Source organism: Rutidosis leptorrhynchoides, chromosome 2 (genome assembly GCF_046630445.1).
Source record: "Rutidosis leptorrhynchoides isolate AG116_Rl617_1_P2 chromosome 2, CSIRO_AGI_Rlap_v1, whole genome shotgun sequence".
NCBI lineage: Eukaryota > Viridiplantae > Streptophyta > Magnoliopsida > Asterales > Asteraceae > Rutidosis > Rutidosis leptorrhynchoides.
The window spans coordinates 607,268,794-607,296,688 of record NC_092334.1 but is presented as its reverse complement, the minus strand read 5'-3'; the positions used below and the strand labels follow the sequence as shown (position 1 = coordinate 607,296,688).

Sequence of the window (27,895 nt, the reverse complement as noted above, 5' to 3'; positions counted from 1 at the left end):
TTTCCGAATCATCATTCAAAAGTCAAAACACTACTGAAATCATTATATTCCCGCCATCGGCACAAAACCCCCCTTTTCATTTCAATTTCACAAATGCTTTTCCTATGAAATCTATCATCTGCACAGGCTGTCAAATTAAATTCAATTAATCTCAAAAGATTCTATAATTTCCCTTCAAAATCACTTAACTTTTTCATTCCATCTCTCAATTTGACTTCAACACATTTCTAGGGTTTCTAATAGCTCACTAACGATGTACATCAAAGAAGTTTGTTTAGAAGGATTCAAATCATACGCTACAAGAACAGTTGTTCCAGGTTTCGATCCGTTTTTCAATGCCATAACCGGATTGAACGGTTCCGGTAAATCGAACATACTCGATTCCATCTGCTTCGTGTTAGGTATTACGAATTTGCAGCAAGTTCGAGCTTCGAATCTACAAGAGCTGGTGTATAAGCAAGGACAGGCTGGTATTACAAAAGCGACTGTTTCTGTTGTTTTCGATAATTCCGATAGGAGTCGGAGTCCTCTTGGTTATGAAGATTGTTCCGAAATTACGGTCACTCGTCAGGTATTTAGCCCCATACTCCAATTAACTTAGTTGAAATTCGATATTTTCGATATATCCGTAGGCCGTAACCTATAATGTGTAGATATTATCCATTAGTATGTATGGTTAACTTGTTGAGTTATTTGATAATTAATTATTTGAGTTAAATTCGATATTTTTGATATAGATGTAACCTAAAATGTATAGATATTAGACATTAGTATGTATGGAACTGAAATGATAATTATTGATTTGTTTTGTTATGTGCTTGTGTCACAGATTGTGGTTGGTGGGAGGAACAAGTACTTGATTAACGGGCACCTTGCGCAGCCAAGTCGAGTGCAAAATCTTTTTCATTCGGTACAGTTAAATGTCAACAATCCACATTTTTTGATTATGCAAGGGCGGATTACAAAGGTGTTGAACATGAAACCTCCTGAAATATTGTCCATGCTTGAAGAAGCTGCTGGAACACGAATGTATGAAACGAAAAAGGATGCTGCTTTGAAGACTCTTGAGAAAAAGCAAGGGAAGGTTGATGAGATTAACAAGCTTCTTGATCAGGAGATACTGCCCGCGTTGGAGAAATTAAGGAAAGAGCGAATGCAATACATGCAATGGTCTAACGGGAATGCAGAATTAGATCGACTGAAAAGGTTTTGTATTGCTTATGAGTATGTACAAGCTGAGCAAGTACGAGATGATGCAGTTTATAAAGTTGATGAGACAAAAACTAAGATAACTGAGATTGATAATGATATAGAGACTATAAACATCCAGGTGCAGGAGATGGATGCTGATGTGGCAAAGTTAGCCAGTGAGAAAGATGCAACAATGGGTGGGGAGGTTAAAGGGTTGTCAGAAAAAGTTGATAATTTTTCCAAAAATCTTGTTTTAGAAGCATCTATACTGAAAAATAAACAGGATGATCTCGAGACTGAGACAAAGAATGCAAAAAAGGTACGGTATATATTTGTCACACTATTTCTGGGCGAGTAATGTAATTTCATTTTCATAATGTAGTAATCATCGTTGTTTTCATGTCATTAGATTGAAAAAACTATTGACGAACTAAAGCAGTCTGCTGAAGATAAAGTAAATGCTGTAAAGAATGCAGAAGACGGGGCTGCTGACTTAAAAAAGAAGGCAGAGGAACTAGCAAAGAACTTAGAAGATCTTGAGAAAGAGCAACAGGTAAATGTTGGATTTATGTAGATTGTGTTGTAGTATAGCTTAATAATTTGATGAAGTTAACTGTAATGATATTTTGCAGGGTGTAATTGCTGGTAAGAGCAGTGGTAATGAAGAAAAGTGCCTTGAAGATCAACTTGGTGATGCTAAAGTGGCTGTTGGGAAAACAGAAACAGAGCTTGAGCAATTGAAAACAAAGATACGCCATAGTGAAAAGGAGTTAAAAGAGAATAAATCAAGATTATCTTCAAAACACAATGAAGCTGTTGATGCAGAGAAGAATCTTAAGATTAGACAGAAAGATGTTGAAAGTGTTGAGAAGGCTCTGAAATCTCTTTCTTATGAGGAAGGACAGATGGAAGCTTTAGAAAAGGTGTGTTTTTTCTTATTTAGTGTAATCAAGATTAACACATATGCTTGCATTTGAACCAACTTTAATCTGAAATTCGATTATTGATCAGGATCGGATGGTGGAGGCAGAAGCAGTAGATAAACTAAAAGAGGAAATCCGGAATACTTCTTCACGATTGGGAAACATTGAGTTTTCTTATCGTGATCCTGTGAAGAACTTTGACAGGTCAAAAGTCAAAGGTGTGGTTGCAAAGCTGATTAAAGTGAAAGACAGCTCAACAATGACTGCCTTGGAGGTCCTTATTCGTTATACATGCATACTTATACTTGAGCCTTTTATTTACTGATAATAAATAAATAATAATAATTTGTAATTCATATACTGCAACTCTCCAGGTTTGTGCTGGTGGAAAGTTATATAATATTGTTCTAGAAACTGAAAACACGGGAAAACAACTTCTCGAAAATGGCGATCTTAGAAGAAGAGTGACATTTATTCCTTTGAACAAAATTCAAAGCAATCCTGTCCCACCTGGAGTTCAAAATGTGGCTGTTAGTTTGGTATGTTTTCTTTCCTGTTTAACCTATTTTTGTTTTTAAAAAGGTACTTTTATTATTATTATTATTATTATAGATTATAGATGTATATCTGTCTTCCTGTGACATCACACTTTTTATAATCTCAGGTAGGTAAAGGGAATGCTGAAGTTGCGATTTCGTTGGTCGATTATGATGATGAACTCCAGGTTTACTTCCTTTTACACATTTAATTTCATTTGTTGGTATCCATTGTGTTTCAAAACATTCATATTTTTTGTTTGTGTTAGTGAAATGTAGAAAAGTAGTGCTTTATTGTGTTGCAATGTTATTTGCATGTTGGTTCATTTGTTGTATCTAGATTAGTGTGATTTATATGCATTATTTTACTCTGTTATCGACTTCTCTAAAAGTTATCTATATTGCAGAACGCAATGGAATATGTGTTTGGTTCAACTTTTGTCTGCAAGACTAATGACGCTGCAAAAGAGGTACACTGTTGTGAGAATATTACAATACAGTCTTGAATAGGTCCCCTGCCATGTTTGTTATTGTGTGAAGCTCATATTTGTAAATAGTGTTAATGTGTTGGTTGGTATTTAATTACTTACTACTGTGTTCTTTGAGTTTTTATTAATTTTACATTGGAAAGTTTGTCCATTTCTGTTTACATCAATCTATGGTTTGCAGGTTGCTTTTAATCGGAAAGTCAATAGAACAAGTGTGACTTTAGGAGGTGACATATATCAACCAAGTGGACTCTTGACTGGTGGTTCTCGCAAGTAAGTAGCATTATCTACATTCGTGTTAATGATCACATGTATAATCCATCCTTAAGTGTGAAAGGTTGTATTTTGGGCACAAATGTGATGGGTTTTTAGTATATTCTATAATCCAAAAATTACCCGAGCTTCATCTCTCTAACACCTTAAAAATATAAATGGTTACAGGGGTGGTGGTGATTTATTAAGACAACTACATGTTTTGGCAAATGCCGAGTCGCAATTATCTGTACATCAGGCGCGTTTATCAGAAATCGAAGCCAAGGTTTACCTTAAAATCTACATTTCTTATGGTCAATAATAACGTCTATCTGTTAACAATTCTGGAAGTGTCTGATGTTTCTTTGTATGTCCAGATCAGGGAGCTCCTTCCACTTCAGAGAAAGTATAACGACCTCAAGAAACAGTTAGTACTAAAAACTAACGAGCTGTCACTATATCAAAGCAGAGTTGAGCAGAATGAGCATCATAAGGTTCGATTATTGTATAATATGTTGTAGCAATATATGGTCTTATTCATTACGTATATAACATGTTGTAGCTTATTCAATACATAATGTGTGTGTTTTTGTATGTGATGTAGCTTGGGGAATTAGTAAAGAGGATTGAACAGGAGCTTGCAGAAGCAAAATCTTTAGTTAAGGAAAAGCAAGCAATTTATAATGAACGGGTGACTGAAGTGGCAACTCTTGAAAAGTCAATTCATGATCATGCGAATAATCGGGATCGCAGGCTTAAAGATCTTGAAAAAAAGATTAAGGCAGTGAAGACGAAAATGCAGTCAGCTTCTAAGGATCTGAAAGTACGTTTTTATACTTGTTTTTGTTATTTTTCATTTTGTGTTTTGACATGATGACTGTTTGTACAGGGGCATGAAAATGAAAGGGAGAAACTTATAATGGAAGTGGAAGCTGTTAAACAAGAACAAACATCGTTGGAGAATCAGTTAGTATCTTTACAGAAGCAGATTAGTGCATTGACTTCTGAAGTAGATGCACTCACGACCAAGGTTGACTTATTGTTTATTTACTAATCTGTCTAGCACTTATGTATTTTAAACTTTTTAATCCAGATAATAGACGGTGTTTGCAATCTTGTAGGTTACTTCACTCCGCGAAGAACATAGTCAAGCACAATCTGAACTCAATGCAGCTCGTACAAGGGTGAAAGAGTGTGATTCACAAATTAGTTCCATTCTCAAAGAGCAGCAAAAACTCAAAAACAAGATAGGTGAGAAAAATCTCGACAGGAAAAAGTTGGAAAATGAGGTAATATTCTGTTTAACTAATGCCTCTTTACCATTTACTATGCAAAGTTGACATTTTTTTAATTAAAACACTATATGTTTTGTAGGTGAAACGAATGGAAACAGAACAAAAAGACTGTTCTTTGAAGGTAGAAAAGTTGTTAGAAAAACATGGTTGGATTACTTCTGAAAAACAGCTTTTTGGGAGAAGTGGAAGTGACTATGATTTCGCATCCCGGGACCCACGTAAAGCACAGCACCAATTTGAAACGCTTCAGGCCGAACAAGCAGGGTAAGGGGTGAACGTTTTGAAACTTTTTACTATTATTATTATTATTATTATTTTTTTTAGATATATCAGGTCTTAATTATTTAGTTGTTTGTGTCTTGAAGACTTGAGAAAAGGGTGAACAAGAAAGTTATGGCCATGTTTGAGAAAGCAGAAGATGAGTACAGTGATTTGATATCCAAGAAGAACATTATTGAGGTTGGTGAACATAGATTTATCATTTAAAGTTGAAGTTGAACTATGATTGTTTGTCACTCACTGATGATTTTGTATAGAATGACAAGTCGAAGATTCAGTTGGTGATTGAAGAGCTTGATGAGAAGAAAAAGGAGACACTAAAAGTAACCTGGGTTAAGGTGAATAGGTAAGTTTCTTGAATTTTGTAATGGATGATTTATTACCATGTTTATGTTTATTGACTAAACTATAAAGTTCTGCTTCACTTTTTTTTCTGCAGTGATTTTGGATCTATATTTTCTACACTCTTACCGGGCACAATGGCAAAACTAGAGCCACCTGAGGGAGGTACCTTTTTGGACGGGTTAGAAGTCCGTGTGGCGTTTGGGGGTGTTTGGAAACAATCATTGTCAGAGCTTAGTGGTGGGCAAAGATCATTACTTGCACTGTCACTAATTTTGGCATTGCTTCTTTTCAAACCAGCTCCACTTTACATTCTTGATGAGGTATTTAACAATTTTGTATATTAGAAATTAGCTTCACCTATGAATACCTTTTTGTAACTTATTTACAAATAAAAGATTATGCCATTAATCTTTTGAATGATATAATGTCTTTCAACTGTCTTGAGCAGGTTGATGCAGCGCTTGATTTAAGTCACACACAGAATATTGGGAGGATGATCAAAGCTCATTTTCCACATTCACAGGTATATGGGTTGAATTTTTGTATTACATGTCACTTTATTTTGCAAAACGATTTATTCTTAAACCCCCTTTTTAGGGACACTAAATAATCTTAAGCTTAGGTAAGTTCATTAGTGCTAATTTTGTTGACAACAAAAGTAATCAACTTTTTTTTATTGTTCACAGTTCATTGTTGTCTCTCTAAAAGAAGGCATGTTCAACAATGCAAATGTTCTTTTCCGTACAAAATTTGTGGACGGCGTCTCTACTGTTCAGAGAACAGTTGCATCTAAGCAGAGTAAATAATCATGCTTTTTAACTGGTAAGTCTTAGCACCTACAAGATATACAAATATATATCATAAGTTGGTTATATGTTTGAGCCATTTTGCTTTGTCGCATTGTATGCAATTTTGTTGCAATGATTAACCATGTCAATATTTTTTTTTTGTGAACTTGGTCTAGATTGTTGACACAAGGAACACAGTGGATATGGAGTCTGGAGCTTTCAGAGGGTTTTCAAGGATGTTTGATGTGTGCAATGGCCTGTTGCTTTAATGTAATTTCTAAATGAAGTATGTTTTAACTATGTTGAATTTATTCAGTTTCACATTTGCTGTTTATACATTATGCATCAAAAGTTATCCTTTTGGTGTAAATTTGTGGGTTAAATTATTGACTTTTACTTTTTCAATTGAATTACAATCATCCTTATCTAGGTATGATACACCAAACAATACCACCTTCAAAATGCTTTTATTCAATACCATATGCTGCAAAAATAAAGAAAATACATTTATTCAAAAAGGATACAGTGGGCAAAGTAGCTAAAAACTACTTCTTAAACTTAATATTGAGGAAGATTGCAAGGAAAATTGAAATAACCAAGGTTCTAAAAGTTATTAGTCGGGGACTAGTTGGCGGTTAAACTAACTTTAACCAATTTTGACTGAATAAATTTGACTTTCACGGACTATATCTATATTTTTACTGATTTTGACATGTTGACTGGTGTTGACCAATGACTTCTCCTGACTTGGCCTAGTTGGGTTGGACTAGTCCCCACATTCTACTAGTCTGGGACTAGTCGGCTGATTTTTACAAACCTGGAAATAACACTAACTGCAGTCGACAAGTGTTCTTTGATATTATAATTGCACATTCTACTAGTCTGGGACTAGTCGGCTGATTTTTACAAACCTGGAAATAACACTAACTGCAGTCGACAAGTGTTCTTTGATATTATAATTGGCTATCTCAAGGCCTATGTGCAATTGAAGTTTATCATCTTAAATGCCAAGTGGGCATAGAGCATAGAGCAACATCTTAAAAGAATAAATTAAATGAGCAACCAAATATATAGGAAGATAGTCCATCCTTAAGAACAAGACCATAAGAATTACAGTACTCTATTTGTTATGGGAATGTTATATTTACAAATTACAACTGTTTATCCGTGTTCTTTGGTTTGAGAGAATACTCTCATCAAAATGATTTCAATCAGCTTAGTCATATATGATCTGCATGTCATTAACGTAGAGAAGAAAAAGCCAATGTGAAACTGTGTACGCTATCTAGAGTCAATAGCGTTTGATGTTTTGTTTTTTTGGAAAGCCAATAGCGTTTGATGTTAGCATTCCATATTCGAAATCAAGTATCATACATTCATACATTAAAAACCCATTAAGTAAAGCTTTTTGTTAAAAGGTTTCAGTTGTAAGTTTGTAAATGATATTTTTCTCTTGTTTGATTGCTTCTGCCGTGTGACAAGGTGGTTCAAATTAGCTACGAAAGTATCTTGTTTGAATTGCCACATAGGTTAGACCGCTGCCACATATGTACATATGGTAGGTGCATATGATAGGTGTGTTTGCATTAAAGCAAGTTCTCTCGGTTCTCTCGTATTAAAAGTTAACGAAACAATACAAGGAGCAAACACAACCAACAAGTCACAAGCAAATAAACCTAAACAAAATGTTGTAACAAACGAATTTAAATAAAAAAACAATAGCTGGAAATATCCGCTATTAATGAATAAGATATCACAAAGTGTATATCTAGAAACACAAACACAAATTCAATAATATGAACCATAAACAAAGGAGGTTCCTTTGTCATACACCACCAAATAAATATTTTGAACATTTTTACCCTACCCTTTCCTTTTACTCCCTTTTCTTTTACTCCGTAGTTGACATATCACATCCTCCTTTTTGCAAAACTTATGGGTAACAATGCCCTAAATATCTATTTGGTGGTGCATAGTAAAAGGGAAGTAATGTAAGGATCCCATAACAACCAGAATTCACCAACTGATTAATCTCAATACATATCAATTTTGATCACTCTTTTCTTCTAGCATCCTTCTCTCCCCATTAGTTATTGGTAGTCGTACGCGAGACAAAAATTGAGATCTATCCTTAAATTATTGTTGTGTCGGCAGCCCGCTGTTTAGAGGATAAACACAGCCCTGATTTGGGTAACTCACGACTGGAACCAAAGATAACATGGGTGCATATTTGGGATCAAAAAATCTATGCTCATTCCTATCCTGATAACCCTGCAAAACCAATTTCACTTTATTAAAACTCTGTTAATTTAGCTCTAATACATTGTTAATTTAGCTCAAGTACAATGCCACAATATAGTATTTCATACCATATGCATGTAACCATAATCTCGTACATCATAAGTGCCAGTAATGCGCGGAACAGGTGGCGGCGGTCGTCCAGAGGTAGTAATACTAGGTGCCATTGGTACTTCCGGCTGCATGATTATCAAAAACAAAGAAAATCATTACTAACAAAAAAACAATATTTGATACTTAAGTTTGACTTTGTCAAGCAATTATACAAGATACACTGCTAGTGAGTTTTGAATTGGGACTAATATTCAAGTGATAGAAGCAATGAGTACCGATTCATTAAATGACATATCAAATAGGCTTTTGCGTTTTACTTTCTCCTGCGACGCGTGCACTCTATTATAGTATTTTTGGGCATGACTAGCTACTTGAGTCGGGGTCCTCGAAGGCACATAATTCTTTGATATCCCTCTCCAATCACCTTTTCCGAGCTTTTGTAGCCCCATCAAGAACGATCTATGCTCATCTTCGGTCCATGGTACACCTAAAACAGACCAATCTATTAAAACAAACCACGTGATATAACAATTCACAACAAAAAATATCATAAAAACAACTTACCTTTTCTTTGATGATCCGGTTGTTCATCAGATATATCGTTGTCACATACATTAATAATCTCCATACTTTTGCTCTTACGAATCGAACTACCGATAACTTCTTTTGTATGCTCGTTGTTTAATACCTTCATAATGTCCACACTTTTGCTCCTACGAATCGAACCGACAGTAACTTCTTGATGATCATTATCATCTTCAAGAGTTAGATTTGGATCAATCGGTACTCCACAAAAATTAAAGCTTACAAGTTTGTTGCATCTCTTTGAGGGCCCACATTCATCAGAATTCTGCATAGTTTGTTCATCAGACGTTTGCATAGTTGCCTGATACGACATGTTTTTTTTTGGGTTCCTCTTTGTTCGTGTATCTAATCTAATTTATATACAAAAGGTGTGACAAACAAAAAAACACGTATAGGGTGTCTATATTTATATGCCAAAGTTTGCGATAAAAATGGCAACTAAATCTCTTAAACAGTAGGCAGAATTAATAGTTATCGATATACGGAGTATATTTGAACGACACTTGTGGAGAAAGAAACGAATATTTCTGTAACTAATTATATCAACTTGAATCGATAGTAATGATTAATGATGAAATTTAAATTAACAGAATTATATAGATGGTGAGATTTGTTATAATAATAAATAATAATATAGATATGGATAGTCAATTTTGGTGTATACATATAGTCAATTTTGGTACACAAAGTATGTATTTTTATATTGAGATTTTAGGCTATAAATACTCATGAATGCAAGCATTAAACTTGCACCATTTCACACACTTACAAAGTGTTTCTTTCTTTCTCCATTATCATCTTTGTTCTTACACTTCATTATTAGTATTCTTAATCAAGAATCAAATCACTAAAGGTAGTTATAAGCCTACTGAATTATAACATCAAGAATCAAACCACTAAAGGTAGTTATAAGCCTACTGAATTATAACACGTTATCAGCACGATAATCTTAATACTAAATATGGTTGGCTCTGCCACCAAAATGATATATGGTCGGTTATACCACCAAAATGATATATGGTCGGTTATACCACCAAAATGATATATGGTCGGTTATACCACCAGAATGATATAGGTCGGTTATACCACCTGAAAAAATATATGGTCGACACTGTCGCCAAATTTTCATTTATGTTTACTAATATTTATATTTTTGTTATATAACATTTATTTATGATTGCTTACACATGGTCGACACTGTCACCTACTTATCATTTATGTTATATTAAATTTATGTTTAATGTTTATATACTTATGAATATAAATTGACTCTAATTTATCATGATGTTTGTTTTAATTTTTGATAATAGAAAATGTCGAATCTGGAAAAGCTTAAATTTACTCCTTTAGAATCAACTGGAAACAACTACATGCCATGGGTTATAAAAGTAAAAATGCATCTTAAATCAATGGGCATTCTTGAAACCATAAATGAAAACAACACTTGTTCTGAAAAAGAACAAGCTACGGCATGTTGCTTTATTCATCAACATATTGATGAATGCTTACAAAATAATTATGTGACTGTAGAAGATCCCCATGTTTTATGGGAAGGTCTCAAAAGCAGATTCAATAATCAAAGAGAAATTTTACTTCCAGCTGCAATGGAACAATGGAGAACATTAAGGTTCCAAGACTTTAAGAAAGTAAATGAATACAGCTCAGCTCTGTATAATACATGTTCACAACTTAAATTCTGTGGACATGAAATTAGTGATGCAGACATGATGGAGAAAACTTTCTCCACAATGAATGCTGCAAACATCACAGTGCAAAGAAATTTGAGAATGCTAAAGTTCAAAACATATCCTGAACTTAATTCATATCTCTTAGTTGCAGAGCAAAATGATGAGCTATTAATGAAAAATCAGCAATCCCGTCCTACTGGTACACTTGCAATCCCTGAAGCAAATACTGCAAATAATTATAAACAGGGACAAGGACGCGGGCAAGGTCGTGGTTATAATAACCATCACCATCATCATGCCAAAAGCCATAACTATGGTAGAAACCATCCTTATGGTAATGGTAATGGGCGTGGACGTGGTCGTGGTCGTGGCCGTGGTGGTCAAAGAAATAGTAATCCACGAAAATATAAATATCAACCACAAAACAAGCCCATTACACAAGATGTTGAAGAAAATTCTTCTAAAAATTCTGAAGAATCTTGCTACAGATGTGGTAGAATGGGCCACTGGGCTAATACTTGCCGAACATCTAAACATCTTGTTAAGATGTATCAGGATTCGCTGAAAGATAAAGAAAAGGAAGTAAACTTTGTGGATAACGTCAATCCAACAGTCACTGAGAAACCATCTGATTTATATGAAGATTTCTTGAATGTTTAAATTGTGTGTCTTTCGAAAAATAAACGATTTAATATCGTCTGTCTTTGTCATTATGTTTGCTAAATGTTTCAGTACTATCTATTTGCGTTTAAAATATTGTGTAATATTAATGTACTCACTATTTATTTCTTATATATGAAGTTCAATATGAATTTTGCTGGAATACAACATCAATCAAGTGGTGGAGATCTCTGTATAGCAGACAGTGGAACTACACACACTATACTTAAATCCGAGAAATATTTTATTGATCTAAAACCAACGGAAGGAACTATACATACAATATCAGGACCTGCTAACTTGATAAAAGGGATAAGAAAGGCAAATTTCATACTACCAAATGGTACAAAATTTTTAATAAATGATGCCTTATTTTCTCCCAAGTCAAGCAGAAATTTATTGAGTTTCTCCGACATATACCTTAACGGGTATGATTATCAGTCAGTGACAACAGAAAATGAGAAATATTTAAGTATCACTGACAAGAGTCATGTGATTGAAAAACTGCCAAGACTTAGTTCTGGATTACATTATACACATATAAATGTACCAGAAATACATATGGTAGTTAACGAAAAATATATTGATCCTGGTGTATTCAGTTTATGGCATAACAGATTAGGCCATCCAGGATCAACAATGATGAAAAGGATTATTGAATGTACTCATGGACATCCACTAAAGGATAGAAAAATCCATCATGATACAATGGTTCCATGTACATCTTGCTCTCTTGGAAAATTGATAACTAGACCCTCACCACTTAAGGTTAAGAAAGAATCACCAATGTTTCTTGAAAGAATTCAAGGTGATATATGTGGACCAATTCATCCACCATGTGGACCATTTAGATATTTCATGGTTCTAATAGACGCATCTAGCAGATGGTCTCATGTTTGTCTGTTATCAAGCCGTAATGTGGCATTTGCAAAATTTCTTGCCCAAATTATTAAATTGAGAGCTCATTTTCCTGATTACACCATTAAAAGGGTGAGACTTGATAATGCTGGTGAATTTACATCTCAAGCATTTAATGACTATTGCATGTCTATAGGAATTGTTGTTGAACATTCTGTTGCTCATGTGCATACACAAAATGGTTTAGCCGAGTCATTGATTAAACGTTTACAGTTAATCGCTAGACCATTGATAATGAGAACAAAACTCCCTGTATCTATATGGGGTCATGCAATTTTACATGCTGCTGCATTGATTCGCATCAGACCAAGTGCAAGTCATAAATATTCTCCCCTACAACTTGCTTTTGGTCAAGAGCCAAATATTTCCCATCTTAGAACATTTGGTTGTGCAGTGTATGTTCCAATTGCGACACCACAACGTACAAAAATGGGTCCTCAAAGGAGGTTGGGAATATATGTTGGATATGAAACATCTTCAATATTAAGGTATATTGAACCTATGACAGGTGACGTTTTTACAGCACGTTTTGCTGATTGTCATTTTAATGAAACATTGTTCCCTAGATTAGGGGGAGAAATGAAAAATAAAGAAAATGATGTTTCATGGTGTGAACCTCAATTAAAGTATCTTGATCCTCGCACAAAAGAATGCGAGACAGAAGTTCAAAAGATAATGCATATACAAGAACTTGCAAATCAATTGCCTGATGCATTTACAGATACAAAAACGGTGACAAAATCATATATACCAGCAGTAAATACTCCAGCTCGAATTGAAATTCCAAAAGCTGGCAATAACGTCACTCATGAATCTTTGCCACGTCAGAAACGTGGAAGACCAATCGGTTCAAAGGATAAAAATCCTCGAAAAAGAAAATCAGCTGATAATGAAGTAAAAGAAAGTGTTCAAGAAGAACCACAAATCAGTACTCCTACTGCAGAGGAGATTGATGATGTCAATACAGAAATTGCAATCAATTATGCATATTCAAAAATATTATGGAACCGAAATGAAATGAAAAATCTTGATGAGAAATTTTCATTTAATGTTGCATATGACATCATGAATAATGATGATGATCCAGAACCAACATCTATGGTTGAATGTCAAAATAGACATGATTGGGCTCAATGGAAAGAAGCAATACGAGCTGAATTAGAATCACTCAATAAAAGAAAAGTTTTCGGATCCATCATTCTCACTCCTAAAGATGTGAAACCTGTAGGATACAGATGGATTTTTGTCCGAAAAAGAAATGAGAAAAATGAAGTTACAAGGTATAAAGCTAGACTTGTAGCTCAAGGTTTTTCTCAAAGACCGGGAATTGATTATGAAGAAACTTATTCTCCTGTTATGGATGCAATTACTTTTAGGTACTTAATCAGTCTGGCAGTTTCTAAAAATTTAGAAATGCATCTCATGGATGTTGTGACTGCTTATCTATATGGATCACTTGATAGTGATATATATATGAAGATACCTGAAGGATTTAAGGTACCAGAAGCATCAAATGCAAAACCCAAAGAAATGTATTCGATTAAATTACAAAGATCTTTATATGGGTTAAAACAATCGGGACGTATGTGGTATAACCGATTAAGTGATTACTTGATAAGCAAAGGGTATACAAATAATCTTACTTGCCCTTGTGTTTTCATTAAGAAAACAACATCCGGATATGTGATCATAGCTGTTTATGTTGATGATCTTAACATCATAGGTACAAATAAAGAGATCCATGAAGCCATTCAACTTCTAAAGAAAGAATTTGAAATGAAAGATCTCGGAAAAACCAAGTATTGCCTTGGTTTACAAATTGAGCATATGCCTAATGGTTTACTTGTACATCAAACAACATATACTGAAAAGATTTTGAAACGTTTCAATATGGACAAGGCAAAACCATTAAGTACTCCTATGGTTGTTAGATCACTCAATGTTGAAGCTGATCCATTTCGTCCATGTGAAGATCAAGAAGACATTCTTGGACCAGAAGTACCATATCTTAGTGCAATTGGAGCTCTTATGTATCTTACAAATTGTACAAGACCTGACATTTCTTTTGCAGTTAATTTGTTGGCAAGGTTCAGCTCTGCTCCTACCAAAAGACACTGGAATGGGATCAAACACATATTTCGATACCTTCGAGGAACTACTGATTTAGGATTATTTTATTCTAACGAATCAAAACAAGATTTGGTTGGTTATGCAGATGCAGGTTATTTATCTGATCCACATAAAGCTAAATCTCAAACTGGATATGTATTCCTAAATGGAGGTACTGCAATATCATGGCGTTCTCAAAAACAAACACTTGTTGCTACATCGTCAAATCATGCCGAAGTGATTGCATTACATGAAGCTACTCGAGAATGTTTTTGGTTGAGATCAATGACACAACTCATTACTGATTCTTGTGGACTAGAACGCGATAAAAGTCCAACAACTATCTATGAAGATAATGCAGCTTGCATAGCACAGATGAAAGAAGGGTATATCAAAAGTGACCGAACAAAACACATACCACCTAGATTCTTCTCATACACTCAAAATCTCATTAAGGACAACCAGATTGAAATGAGATATGTGCAATCTAGCAAAAACTCTGCTGATCTTTTCACGAAAGCACTTCCAACTGCTATTTTCAGAACACACGTTCATAACATTGGCATGAGACATGTTCAAAAGATGTAACAGCTGAAGCGATGTCTACTTGAGGGGGAGTCAACTCCATGCTGCACTCTTTTTCCCTTAGCTAAAGTTTTTTCCCACTGGGTTTTCTTTAGCAAGGTTTTTAACGAGGCAGTAATTTATAGTTGATCTTCAACAAAATAAAATTGCTATCCAAGGGGGAGTGTTATAATAATAAATAATAATATAGATATGGATAGTCAATTTTGGTGTATACATATAGTCAATTTTGGTACACAAAGTATGTATTTTTATATTGAGATTTTAGGCTATAAATACTCATGAATGCAAGCATTAAACTTGCACCATTTCACACACTTACAAAGTGTTTCTTTCTTTCTCCATTATCATCTTTGTTCTTACACTTCATTATTAGTATTCTTAATCAAGAATCAAATCACTAAAGGTAGTTATAAGCCTACTGAATTATAACATCAAGAATCAAACCACTAAAGGTAGTTATAAGCCTACTGAATTATAACAAGATTATAATTTTATCGTATTACTTTTTATAGGACACATTTAAATTTAAAATTAATTTAATAGATCACATAAATTTAGTATTTATTTATATTATATATATATATATATATATATATATATATATATATATATATATATATATATATATATATATATATATATATATATATATATATATATATATATATATATATATATATATATATATATATATATATTATAGATCGCATAAATTAATAGGATACATTTAAAAATAATTTTATAGGTCAGATAAATTTATTATTTATTACTTTTTTTTTTGGATTCCCAGAGGAAACCACCCTAGCGACAATCACATTGGGTCCCCCACTAGCGACTAAAACCCTTGGTGACGAGCCTCTCGAGCGACGAGACTCGTAATCGGGTGAATTGCGCACATTGACGTCTCCTCCGGTCAGTAGTCTATTATAATTCGATCTTTATCGTTATCAAGATTTGAACATAGGTGTGATATTATATATATCAATTGTATATAAATATTTGTGTTGCTAATAATATGAAAAATGTATATACTTATACTAAATTCACATAAAGCTAAGAAAAATGTATAATAATACAATAATTCTGTAGTTTTTGATTCATATGGAGTATTAATATATTATATTATATTATATTAATTATTATATCATATACATATATCATACTACGTATTAGTTTTAGTTTTAGTTTTTAATTTTAAATACGGTAGTAATTGTATTATATTTTTTTTTTTTTTTTTTTTTTTTTTTTTTTTTTTTTTTTGAAAGGCAATGTTAGTGGTTAGAGTTAATTCACGAAAATTCCCCCCCCCGAGACTCGAACCCTTGGTCTCCTCGAACACCATGTTAACATGGTGACCAATGAGGCAAAGCCCCATTGGCAGTAATTGTATTATATACTCTTTACATTTTTTTAATAACTTATTTTATCCAATCTGATATGATATTTATTATTATTATTATACGAATTTAAGTTACTTACTTTATTATTAATTATACTAATAAATAGATAAATAGATATAAATATACGTATAAATAATTTTATAATAATTTTTACATGAATATAATTTGATAAAGATCCACTAATATATACTCCTTGCTGCTTAAGCTAAATATATCAAAAATGGGATATTATGAAATTTACCAAGGAATTTTACTCCAATCTATCTATATCCATACGTATATGAAGCACGCGTCTTTCAAACAAAAACATGATACGCATTTTATTCCAATCTTATATCCATACGTATCATGTAATCATGTATGTATACGGAGTATTAAATTAAACTTCTTTCTCACTACTCCGTACTACATAAAAGTCAAAGTCTCCTCCTTGCCCTCAAATAAATTAGGGCTCATTGGTAACAAATCTTCAAATTTAACAATATATAAGGTAACAAATCTTCAATTTATTCAATCCTTGTTTTATTTTATTTCCTAAATTAATTAATTAATAATACAATTACATCCGATTACATTATTAGTTAATTATGTGCTGAATACCTTATTGAATATGATCTCCGATTTCTGTGCGCATCTGCCGATGGTACTTGATTAGTATTCCAATTGATTTACACTTTAGTTATGAATTGTTTTGTTTACATGATTGATGATTAGTTTAGAGATATGGCAATGCAATTTTTTTTGACTAATTATAGATGTAATTTGAAGAGGATTACCTTGTGGTAATTGCACGTGTCTCAAATTTAGAAACTATTGAATGTTGCTTGAATTTGTGTTAGCTTCTGTAAATGTAATTACCTGATTAAAAGTAATTTGTTTGTATAGTGTGTTGATATTGTACTCTGTTTCACGTGTCTCAAATTTAGAAACTATTGAAATTGTGTTAGCATCTGTAAATGTAATTCATGATTAAAATCAATTTGTTTGTATAGTGTGTTGATACTTGATTTTGTAATCGAGTAAAACTTCTAGGGACAATTGTACTCTGTTTTTATGTTATTAGAATTTAGAACGATTTACGTTAAGAAGTACGGTTTTGCGAGTTATACTATCTAGAACACATGAATGTAGACTGAAAGTATATTGTGAATGTTAATGGTGTGCCCAAGGCTCAAAAGCTTTGGAGCTTTTCTACGTCTGACATTCCTAATGAATATATGGACTTATTTTCCTTTTTTTATTTTGACCAAATTTGGCGAAATAAGTTATATTTGCAGCAAAGGAAATAAAATGGTTGCATCCCATTTTTGAAATATACAGTATGTAATTGCCGTTAGAAAGGATATGGCTATAAGTTAACACAACCCCTATTAAATTGATAAATTTACTAAATTTTGAATTATGCATCCTATTACAATGAATTATCTGTTATCTATGTATGAAAACGAGTCGATGTATCCGCGTTGCAGCGGGAGATTTTTGTTTTACCCTTTTTACCGTTATTGCTAGTGCTCTTATTCTCCTAATTACATAAGAATGTTTCTTATAGGAATAACACCATATATATAGGGTAACACTCCTTTAAGAGTGTTCTTATTTTAAGATTTGGCAAGAATAACTATTTGACTCATTATGCATCCAAAATTCATAATATAATAAATGTGTACTTCATAGAATCGATGTGTTTCCGTTGAAAATATGCATCCGAATTTCATATGATAGATGTGTTGCATCCGAATATCATGTGTATGCATCCAAATGTGTGGCTAATAGTTATTCTTACTAAATTTTAATATTAGAAATTTAGAATGTTCTTACATGATTGCACCTCTATGTATATATATGTGACAACTTGAGTTATATTACAAATATGTTCTCATTCACATTGAGCCATCAAGATGAGTTGTTACAAAACTTGGGGATAATGTGACTCCTTTCGTCCCAAATTTACTGCCCAACTTTCTATTTTGATACGCCACAAACTCATTTTTCGCATCTTAATTTATTAGGTTATCTGATCCAGGTCTGCTGAGGCGTAAACTGACTTTTCTTGTGGAGGCGCAAACAATTATGAACTCGCTAGTTGACATTGTCTAACAAGAATGCCTGGCATATCTTTAGCCGCTCGTGAAACCACGTACTGTACCTTGCATTTCAGGATACTTCATGTACTATATCTGTATAATCAAGAGTTCTTTAGATTTTGTACGAGATTTTTGTGTTTTTGTTTTCTCTTTCATGCCTATATATTTAATTTATTTATTTCTTTTTTTCCTAGGTAATCATGAAATAGAATTACTGTGTGTACTTTAGACATTTATGTGCCTGTCCTTTTGAGTTCTTTGTGCTATGTGATGCTTAAAATGCGTTGCCGGATGTCAGTGGCGAATAGGATCAAAATTCAAAGGGGTCTTTAAGCGGGCTAATTATAGATATCTTAATGGCTCTACTATAAAACCATAAATCCTAAAAGCATATAGGGTCCTCTAATTATATTTAGTTATGTCCTATACCTTAAATCCCCAAAATTATATTTTTTTTCATAATTAGTGGTTCCAAAGCACTAGATTCGCCTCTGCTGGATGCATAAGAATAATTGTATATTTGCAAATTTATGGAATACGAAATTTGTTTGCAATTGCAGTTATTCTAGAGGCTCGGATCAGATGTGCCGTCATGAAACTCGTGCTCATTTGTCGCAGGAAGAGCAAATTGCAGCTGAAGAAAGCCTTTCGGTTTATTGCAAGCCTGTAGAGCTTTACAACATTCTTCAACGACGTGCTGTTAAAAATGTGAACCTTTCTTTATTTTGACTATTGTCTCCATTTCCTTTCATTATGCTTTTTGTTTTATTTTATTTATTGGGCTATGAATGATTGATAAATGCTGCATGGCAGCTTATTTTTGTTGGGTCTGAAGGCAACATAGATGCATATATTTGTCTGCATCTGTGGTGGTTTGCATTTAATTAAGATCTCGTGCTAGCATTTTTAGCTCTTACACGAGTCATAATGTTGAATGATGATGTCATAAAAACATATTTTACCTATGAAGGTTCAAGGTTGTAAGCTGTCATGACTAGGTTGTCTATAAAGTGTTTGTTATCCAGATGCGTTTTGATTTTGAAACCTTTTTTGTGTTACTAACTGCTGGATGGTTTCTTGCAGCCATCTTTTCTTCAAAGATGTTTGCGCTATAAGTTACAAGAAAAGCAGAAAAGAAGGTAACAGTAATTATCTGTCGATTATAATTGTTTTTTAGTGTCAGATTTGTTTTCATCTTTTGTCGCTATATTTGAGTTCTGATCCATATCAAAGTTTGCTTTTTCATAGTTACTTGATCACAAATGTTTAATATAAATACATATCTCGCTTCTGCGTGTTGTAGGATAGAATTATCGGTATCTATATCTAGTGCTACCAATGATGGCCCGCAAACTCAGAGCCTTTTTCCTTTGTACATGTTGTTGGCAAGACCAGTTTCTACTACCAATGTTGAGGTGTTACTAAAATTATTAATTTTCTGTTATTTAATTTTCATACTTCTTTGTCTTACTATGCCTGCTTTCTCTGACACCAAATGGACCATTTTATGTGCATGAATTCTAGACACAGAGTACAGCTGTTTACCGCTTTAGTCGAGCATGTAAATTGACGGTTTTTAATGGAGCTGAGACATCGAGTTCAGCTCGAGCAAAATTCATTTTACCGGACATGAATAAACTTTTAAAAGAAGTCAAATCTGGCTCTCTTGTTGTGTTGTTGGTTAGCTGTGGTATGACACAAGTTCCATTTTTTGTTACATATGGAGAACGTTTGTTATATGCTTGTTACAATATTGATTTTTTATCATTGTTGCAGCTGATACCACAAATTCTCAAGAGATTGATCTAACTGAAGACTATATGTTTTCCGCATCAAGTAAGCTTATGAGTTATGTACATACACCCACACATAAATATGATGTATTTATGTGTGTGCTCACGTAAATACAGATAATAATACATATAAATATTTAATAATATTTACATATTCTAATGTTTAACAGTGAACCATGTGGGTTACTGCTTGTTTGGGAAGATTCCATTGGATTTACTCCATACCTCATGGCAAAAAACGATAAGTTTAGGGGGGAGAGCTGAGATGATGTCATCTGTTATTATGCATTCATGCTATATGAAGGTATGCTTGCTTTTGTGTATAAACAAGGATTTAATATAACTGGTGAAGAGTGGTGAAAATTATAATATATGAACATTTTATTCGCTAGTTACATATGTTCCACAAGGCCTTGCGTTAACGAGGTCGGTTAGTTGTTGATGCAAGTGTAATTGGGTGTTCTAATATAAAGCTAATCACATAACAAAACGGACGTTGATGTTACATCTATTTTGTGTAGCATATTATGTTTGCACATAGATAATATATTAAATTTTTAAGTGATTTTAATTGAAGGTAATATGACAGGTGGTGCTCATGTGGCACTTGGGAACTCGCTAATTTGAAACGTTAAACATTAGTTTTGATTTTGCAGTTAAGTTCTTTGGATGGTGGAAAATATTTATCCTTTCACTTTCCTTATAATACTAAAACAGTGGTATGTTTGCTCTTAACTCTCCTCTTCATTTAACAAGTGCATTTGCTAAGTTTATATCGAAATTACGTTCCTTCTACTCACTTTCGTTTTACGATTGCCACTTGCAAAAGAGCATATTACAGCAAGTACCAGTTATTATATCTGCTGAAGAAGCTGGAGGAATAAATAAGTTTTCTTACGACATATATTCATATAATCATGCTCCAAGACATGGTATTACAAGGTGACTAACTTTTAATTGTAATGTTTATGTTTATGTTTTCTTAGTGCATTTGTATGTTCACTTTTATATGTGGTGTCACCTTTTCAGTTTATTTTTAGCTTCTTTATTTGTATGATGGTAATGGTACATATAGTAAAAAGTTGTATTATGTGTATTTGACGTCTAATAACTATTGCTAATGTGATTACATGTTGGGCTGCTTTGTTTTTCAGGTTGCGGTCTGGAAATGTCATTTTTAACTACAAGTACTACAACAATATGTTGCAGAGGACTGAAGGTATATGGATTTTTTTTATACTTTAATTGATTGATGAATCATCTTGTTAGTGGCTTAAAAACGTGTTTATTTCTCCGAGTTTTACTTGATTATCATGTGTTCGGTCTCTCCCCATGATTAAGTTTATATTCACAAAGGGTTATATCCAAATTGGGTAACTTTAATGGAAGACATTAAGAAAATAAACTTATTTTCTCGAGTACAAGACAATTTAGAATCAGTATCCTACTATCCTCCAAATAAATGCAATTGTTTTGTTTATCATTATCAAAAACTAGGTTTATGGATTAAATGGGTTCTTGTCTTAAGTTTTACCGTGTTATGGAGTTACCATCTAATTATCAATCTTCTACATGGACATCAAGAATATGAAATATATGCAGACAATGGAACTTTGTGAACTCTTTTATTCATTTATCTATGTTTTTCACCTTTGTTAAATTAATATTAAATCTGCAGTTACAGAGGATTTTTCGTGTCCCTTTTGTTTGGTGAAATGTGCAAGCTACAAGGTAGATATGGCTCTGACTTCGTCGTATATTATTTACTCATCATTCACTTATATATCTTGTATGGATTATAATTGTTTCTTGAATTTTGCTGATGTATTTTAGGGCCTGAGACTTCACCTGACTACGTCACATGATATCTTCCGCTATGAGTTTTGGGTTTGTATTTCACAAATATTTCAGAGTGTTGTTACTATGTTTGGCTGCAATAATTTCTGTCATTATATACTCTAATAATATGCAGGTTACTGAAGATTATCAGGTCGTGATTGTATCAATGAGGACTGATATAAGCAGCACCGAGGTTAGCACACACCTTAGCTTCTGACATAATCTGTACTAAATATTATATATTAAGTACGTATTCTGTGACATCATATACATATACATCTTAAACAAATAAAATTCTAAAATGCTCTTATGAAGGTGTATTCTTTTGTATAACACTTTTATTCTGAAAAATATGTGTTCCTCAGATTATTCCAGACAATGTTGATCATAAACAGCAAACATTTTTTTACTGGTAAACTTTAGCCACCCCCATAGCATACTTTAAAGATATCAATTTTACCGTATATTGGCTTATATGAAAACCACCTTTTACAGTTATAGGCCCTCTAGACGAAGGAAACTAAAGAGCCCGACTCAAAATGCAAAACATGTGCATCCGCTTGCACTGGATTCAGCTATGTCTGCAACTCTCAAAGAGCTCACCGAAAACACAGATGGTACAACTTCCAAACTTCAATGAGTATGAAATAAGGCCTATAACTCTCATGAGTATGATCAAAGCATAGATAACTATAAAATAGGTGGGAAGTTTTGGAAAAATGAAATTTATGCTGTTATGTTTTACCCTTTAAAGCGGGTTCGGATTCTCATTGACCCATTTATAACACTAACCCTTGTAGGTCCAACCCTAAGTTGTTGATTTTTTGTATTGGGTTTATGTTTTCGGAAATCATGACCATCCAACCTGCCACCACCTCTAAAATTAACTGTCAAGAAACTATTGTTGTCCACCCTATAGTTTTTTTTTTTTTTTTTTTTTTTTTTTTTTGAACGGCAACATCGGCATGACTTAACCACCTTCCCGGTCGTATGGCAACCACACACACGTTATGAGGAAACCCAAATCTGCAACAACCCTGGCAGTACGTTTGAAGGTTGGGAAAACCCCCTCCGAGAAACTAATTGTTGGCAGTACCAATTAGATCCCGGTCCTTGGAATCGAACCTGTGCCTACTCGTTGAGGACAAACAAGCCGCCCCCTCGTATACCACTCATGCAATGCCTTGGTGGTCCACGCTATAGTTAATCTCTATATTATTATCTTTTCGAGATGATTTTAACCAAGGTTCTGGTACAGATTGTAGTGGAAGTCTGCTGATTATTAAAATTAAACTACCTTTTACATAACCGATAATAAAGAACGTCTCATTCTCATGTTTATTTCCTCCCGATATCATAAGCTCACTGATTACTATCCAATTACAATATGCCTTAATATGTCTAATGATATCTTTTACATAAAATAGCCGTTTGATCTAGTAGTGTTTGCTTGATTTTATAGGTGTACCAGAGTCCATGGATTGTGATACATATAGTCCCGATGCGAGTGCAACTTGTCAGTCATTAGCTGAACCAGACTCGGTTCAATCAGTTCCCGAAAGTAATCCTTCAACTCCTGTTATACATCAAATTACGAAGACAAGAAAATTATCTTCCGAACGGTCTGACCCTAGAAAGTATCCACTTCTCTTTGACTTTTTGATTTCAAAAGTAAGTACCAGTTGTGTATAGATCGTTTTCTGAGTCTAATTGTGTGTGTGTGTTTTTTTTTTTTTTTTTTTTTTTTTTTTTTTTTTTTTTTAAATTAATTACAGCAGTCGAGCTCTATTACAAAAACGGCAGTTTTTTCACTCTCATAGAGCTCAGGTTACTAGTTACTTCACAAACAACTTTTTTTAGTAACCCATAAATTGTTATGTTTATTATAACATTCTTTTTGTTTTTAAAAGCCAATGGCATTGGATGAAGTGTTTGCTGAGCGGGACAGTGAAGATGAAGTTGACGATGACGTTGCTGATCTTGAAGACCGAAGGGTATGTCTCATTCTGATCTTCTGACATTATATTACCTCACAATTAGTGAAGATCATGTCTACTTTTTTTTATTTGGCAAAAAACGAGAAATATAAATAAAGGCAACTTTCATAAAAAATGAAGACAAAATCTCGCCGTTGGTCTCTGTGGTTTGCAACAAATCGCGTATTCTGGCCTAAACTTTTTTTTCCTACGTGGGTTGTCACTCTACTTTGAAAAAGTTACGCGCTTGGTCATAGGCCTAACGTCCGTCAAAAAAATCCGTTAAAATATAGTCATGTGCCATCCAAGTGAGGGGTTTTTTTTTTTTTTTTTTTTTTTTTTTTTTTGTCATTTAACTCTCCTATTGTCATTTAGCACACGTTTCCCTTTTCGTTCATCTTCTACATTCATTTTCATAGGTAAATCCAATTCAAACCCTAACAAATTATTTTAATCACAATCAAACCAAAACAAATCTAAACAACTCAAGGATACAAATTGTATAAACCATTTTGGTTTATAAACAAGACAAAACAACAAAAGATTAGCATCGTCGTCTGATTTTGATTACGGAGTATAAAGGTACATAATATAAAATTGCGATGCACCTAATTTCGCCTTCATAATCATCGTCGCATGATTTTGATTAATCATCGCATCCTTCATCTCATTTTGATTAAGCATCCTTCATCGTCGCCTGATTTTGATCAACCATCCTTCGCCATTAACATGATGTCGTGAAAAGTTCCAAATCGAAACCGGATCTAACCTCTGTAATCGATAGCTGTTCAGACCTAAAAAATCAAAGCAGTTATCCAGTCGTTTGTTGAATCTGGAGATGATGATGATGATGATGATGATGATGAAACTGGCTATGATGATGATCTGATAGAGACCTAAATTATATCTTCATCTTCCTTGCAAAATATAAATAATCAATATCGCTATTTTTGTGGCTATTCAAAGTTGAAGAAGTTAGAAGCAAGTATCGTTGCCGATTTCTAAACCTTAAATTTCTATTTCTATGTAACTAAAAAGTGAAAAAGATTGGGACCCTGAGTTCCTCGAAAGAGGGTCTCAGGTTCGAATCCCAGGATGAATATTTGTGGTGGCCAGGGAAGGAAGAGTTGGAAACAGGAGTATCCTGCTAGACTGCGTACATCAGATAGAGTAATCAGAGTATGGGGTCGGATTACTCGCCCTCCCGGGTAGCCCGAACCGGGAAAACCTTCTACCCTTCAATTTTTATTTATTTATTTTTTTACCTTTTTTCAAAAAGTAAAAAAGGTGTGCATTGTAATTTATGTATCTATATGTATAGATATACTATGTATCTGTATAAATATATATTATGTATCTATATGTATAGATATATTATGTATATGGGTTTGCAATAGGTTTGTTGAATGGACAAATTTTTAATCAATATGACGCTTTTTCATTAGGAAGTGGGGAGTCAGATTTTTGGTTTTGATTTTGGTTAGATTTTTGGATTTAATTTTGATTTGATTTTACTTTTAATTTGATTTTGACTAGGGTTTGAGTGTCTGATTTAGACAAATTAGGGTTTGAAGGTTTGTTGAAGATGAAGGGAAAGAGGGAAAGGGGATAGTGGTTTAAGGAATAGTGAAAAAGACGAAAGTACCCTCATGTGCAAGGCACATGTCAAAATTTAATGGACTTTTTTGTCGAACGTTAGGCTCAGGGACCAAACGCGTAACTTTGACAAAGATCACTGACCAACCACGGCGAAAAAAAGTTTAGGTTAGAATACGCGATTTGGAGCAAACCACGGGGACCAACGGCGTAATTTTATCAAAAATTAAAGAGCGAACGAAACAATGCAAACCCAGAACTCGAAACAAACGAAACTTAGACTAACATGAGTTTCATACATCTACTTAAATGGAAGTTTAAAGCGAACTATTAACACGATTTTCATGTTTTTCAGATGCTTGACGACTTTGTAGATGTTTCCAAAGATGAAAAAGAAATGATGCATTTGTGGAACTCATTTGTCAGGAAGCAAAGGTAATTTAATTTAATCCCCATTTATGTAACCCACCCCGATAAAATTTATATTTTCAAATTTCCGCCTGTTTTTTGTGTCCTTATTATATCTACAATATGTAAACTTATTTATGTGTAACGGCATCAGGGTGCTGGCAGACGGCCATATTGCATGGGCATGCGAGGCATTTTCAAAATTACATGGACAAGAACTTGTCCGGGCCCCATCAGTACTCTGGTACCCATGTCTTTTGTTAATTATGATTTTTCTGATGTTCCTGTATGACTCCAACATCTCATATTGGGTTACAAAATGCCAACTAGGGGTGGCAAACCTTGTACTCTGACTTAAAAACAGCATTCTTTTATTTCTTTTTGTATTTGTCGAAAGGCAGGTCTGGTTTAACCATAAACGTTTTTATCCTTTTTTTTCTTTTCTAAATGAATTATCTCGATAATTTGTATGTTAAACATGACAACCAAACCCTTTAATCAAGCCCCATATAGAAGGTTTTTTCGCATTTGTATAAGTTTCTGATGACTTCAAACCTGTTCACCCACTCATTAAATATAACATGACCCAAATCAACTTATTTGTATGTTAAATGGGTCAAATTTGTCACATCTTCATCCAGTTATTCAAGCTTGTTTGGTTGCAAGGGACCAAGGTCTTTCTGTGTTTGGAATTGCCCATTAAAGATACCGTCTAGCATTTCGCTATAGCCTTTATTACCCCGTTATATATTTAATAAGCTAATAATTGATGATTTTTACATCCTTTTTGATAGTAATGCAAGTTTTGATGTGCTGACAGGTGCTGGAGATTATTCATGATTAAAATTTGGAATCACGGTCTTCTCGACGCCCGAACATTGAATAACTGTAATGTGATTTTGGAACAATACCAAAGTCAAAATCAAAGTCAAAGTCAAGACCAAGACATAGATCCTAATAAAGTTGATAGTTAAAACCATTAATTAAGAGCATACTGTGGGGTTTAGTGATATAAACATGTTTTTCTCTTATAACGTTCGGTAATATATGCCCCAGTAACTCTTTATATAACTATAATTGAACAATATATAAGATCTAATGTTACTGCTCCTTAACATTCTTTTGTGAATTCTCTTGATGATCAATAAAGTTACTACCACATTAGCATTAGCTTCACACAGTGTATTTTGTCTACAAAATAATTGAGTTTTGCTAAAATAAGCTGGTAGACAAAAAAGGTCATTTGTTCAGAATACTCTAAATTAGTTAGAGGTTAGAGCATACGCTGTCCGGCTTCCATTCCACCGTCCATCATGACGCCGCACCGCCATGGATACCGCCCCAGCTTCCATTCCACCGTCCCTTACCACCGTCTCAACACCGCCGGTGGTTTCTACCTTTTTTTCGTTTTTATATTTTATCTTTTTAAATCATTCTATTTTTTTATTGGTCCATATCAAATTCGATCTTGTAATAGACACCGAAATGGACACAAACGACATTCCACTTTAATCAATTTTCAAAGTACATTTTTGACCTTGAAATGAACACCGATAAATAGACACGGATACCTGGTGCTCATAGTTTTGAACATAAAATTTCTCATGAAATTTATTAGAATCTTATTCACTACGCTAATTTGAAATTGTTAAAAGTGTTTTGATAAATAAATATATATATGCACGATACGTATTATCTATACGCGACAACATTTGATTTCCCATTCTGGGATAACAAGATGTATTGACTACACAGTTTTTATAGTGTTATTGTATGCATTATTTTCAAACTGATTACTCCTA

At 33.5% G+C, this 27,895-nt stretch overlaps 2 protein-coding genes across 7 annotated transcripts; both read left to right on the top strand.

Moving 5' to 3' along the window:
• Positions 1-253: 253 nt before the first annotated feature.
• Positions 254-6,426, top strand: LOC139893448 (structural maintenance of chromosomes protein 2-1-like). Its single transcript, XM_071876611.1, has 21 exons — positions 254-571; positions 830-1,510; positions 1,601-1,744; positions 1,824-2,114; positions 2,203-2,388; positions 2,489-2,653; positions 2,779-2,838; positions 3,058-3,120; positions 3,320-3,411; positions 3,580-3,676; positions 3,768-3,884; positions 3,995-4,213; positions 4,280-4,420; positions 4,512-4,679; positions 4,765-4,949; positions 5,051-5,144; positions 5,222-5,310; positions 5,404-5,629; positions 5,758-5,832; positions 5,996-6,131; positions 6,274-6,426. The coding sequence occupies exons 1-20, from the start codon at positions 254-256 to the stop codon at positions 6,113-6,115; spliced, it is 3,531 nt and encodes a 1,176-aa protein (XP_071732712.1). The 3' UTR covers positions 6,116-6,131; positions 6,274-6,426.
• Positions 6,427-16,763: 10,337 nt separating this feature from the next.
• LOC139894611 (polycomb group protein EMBRYONIC FLOWER 2-like) lies at positions 16,764-27,263 on the top strand. 6 transcript variants are annotated; one of them, XM_071878004.1, is made up of 22 exons: positions 16,764-16,887; positions 18,407-18,534; positions 19,042-19,189; positions 19,565-19,620; positions 19,785-19,896; positions 20,006-20,171; positions 20,258-20,317; positions 20,445-20,578; positions 20,931-20,993; positions 21,104-21,216; positions 21,429-21,493; positions 21,953-22,005; positions 22,108-22,161; positions 22,247-22,306; positions 22,479-22,525; positions 22,609-22,730; positions 23,576-23,750; positions 23,889-23,940; positions 24,024-24,107; positions 26,041-26,120; positions 26,248-26,337; positions 26,914-27,263. In XM_071878004.1, the coding sequence occupies exons 2-22, from the start codon at positions 18,500-18,502 to the stop codon at positions 27,065-27,067; spliced, it is 1,923 nt and encodes a 640-aa protein (XP_071734105.1). In that variant the 5' UTR covers positions 16,764-16,887; positions 18,407-18,499; the 3' UTR covers positions 27,068-27,263. The 6 variants fall into 6 exon arrangements, with proteins under 6 accessions (XP_071734105.1, XP_071734110.1, XP_071734107.1 ...); XM_071878006.1 differs by having other exon boundaries at positions 16,804-16,887; positions 18,421-18,534; XM_071878007.1 differs by lacking the exon at positions 16,764-16,887 and adding an exon at positions 16,947-17,040 and having other exon boundaries at positions 18,421-18,534.
• Positions 27,264-27,895: the final 632 nt, after the last annotated feature.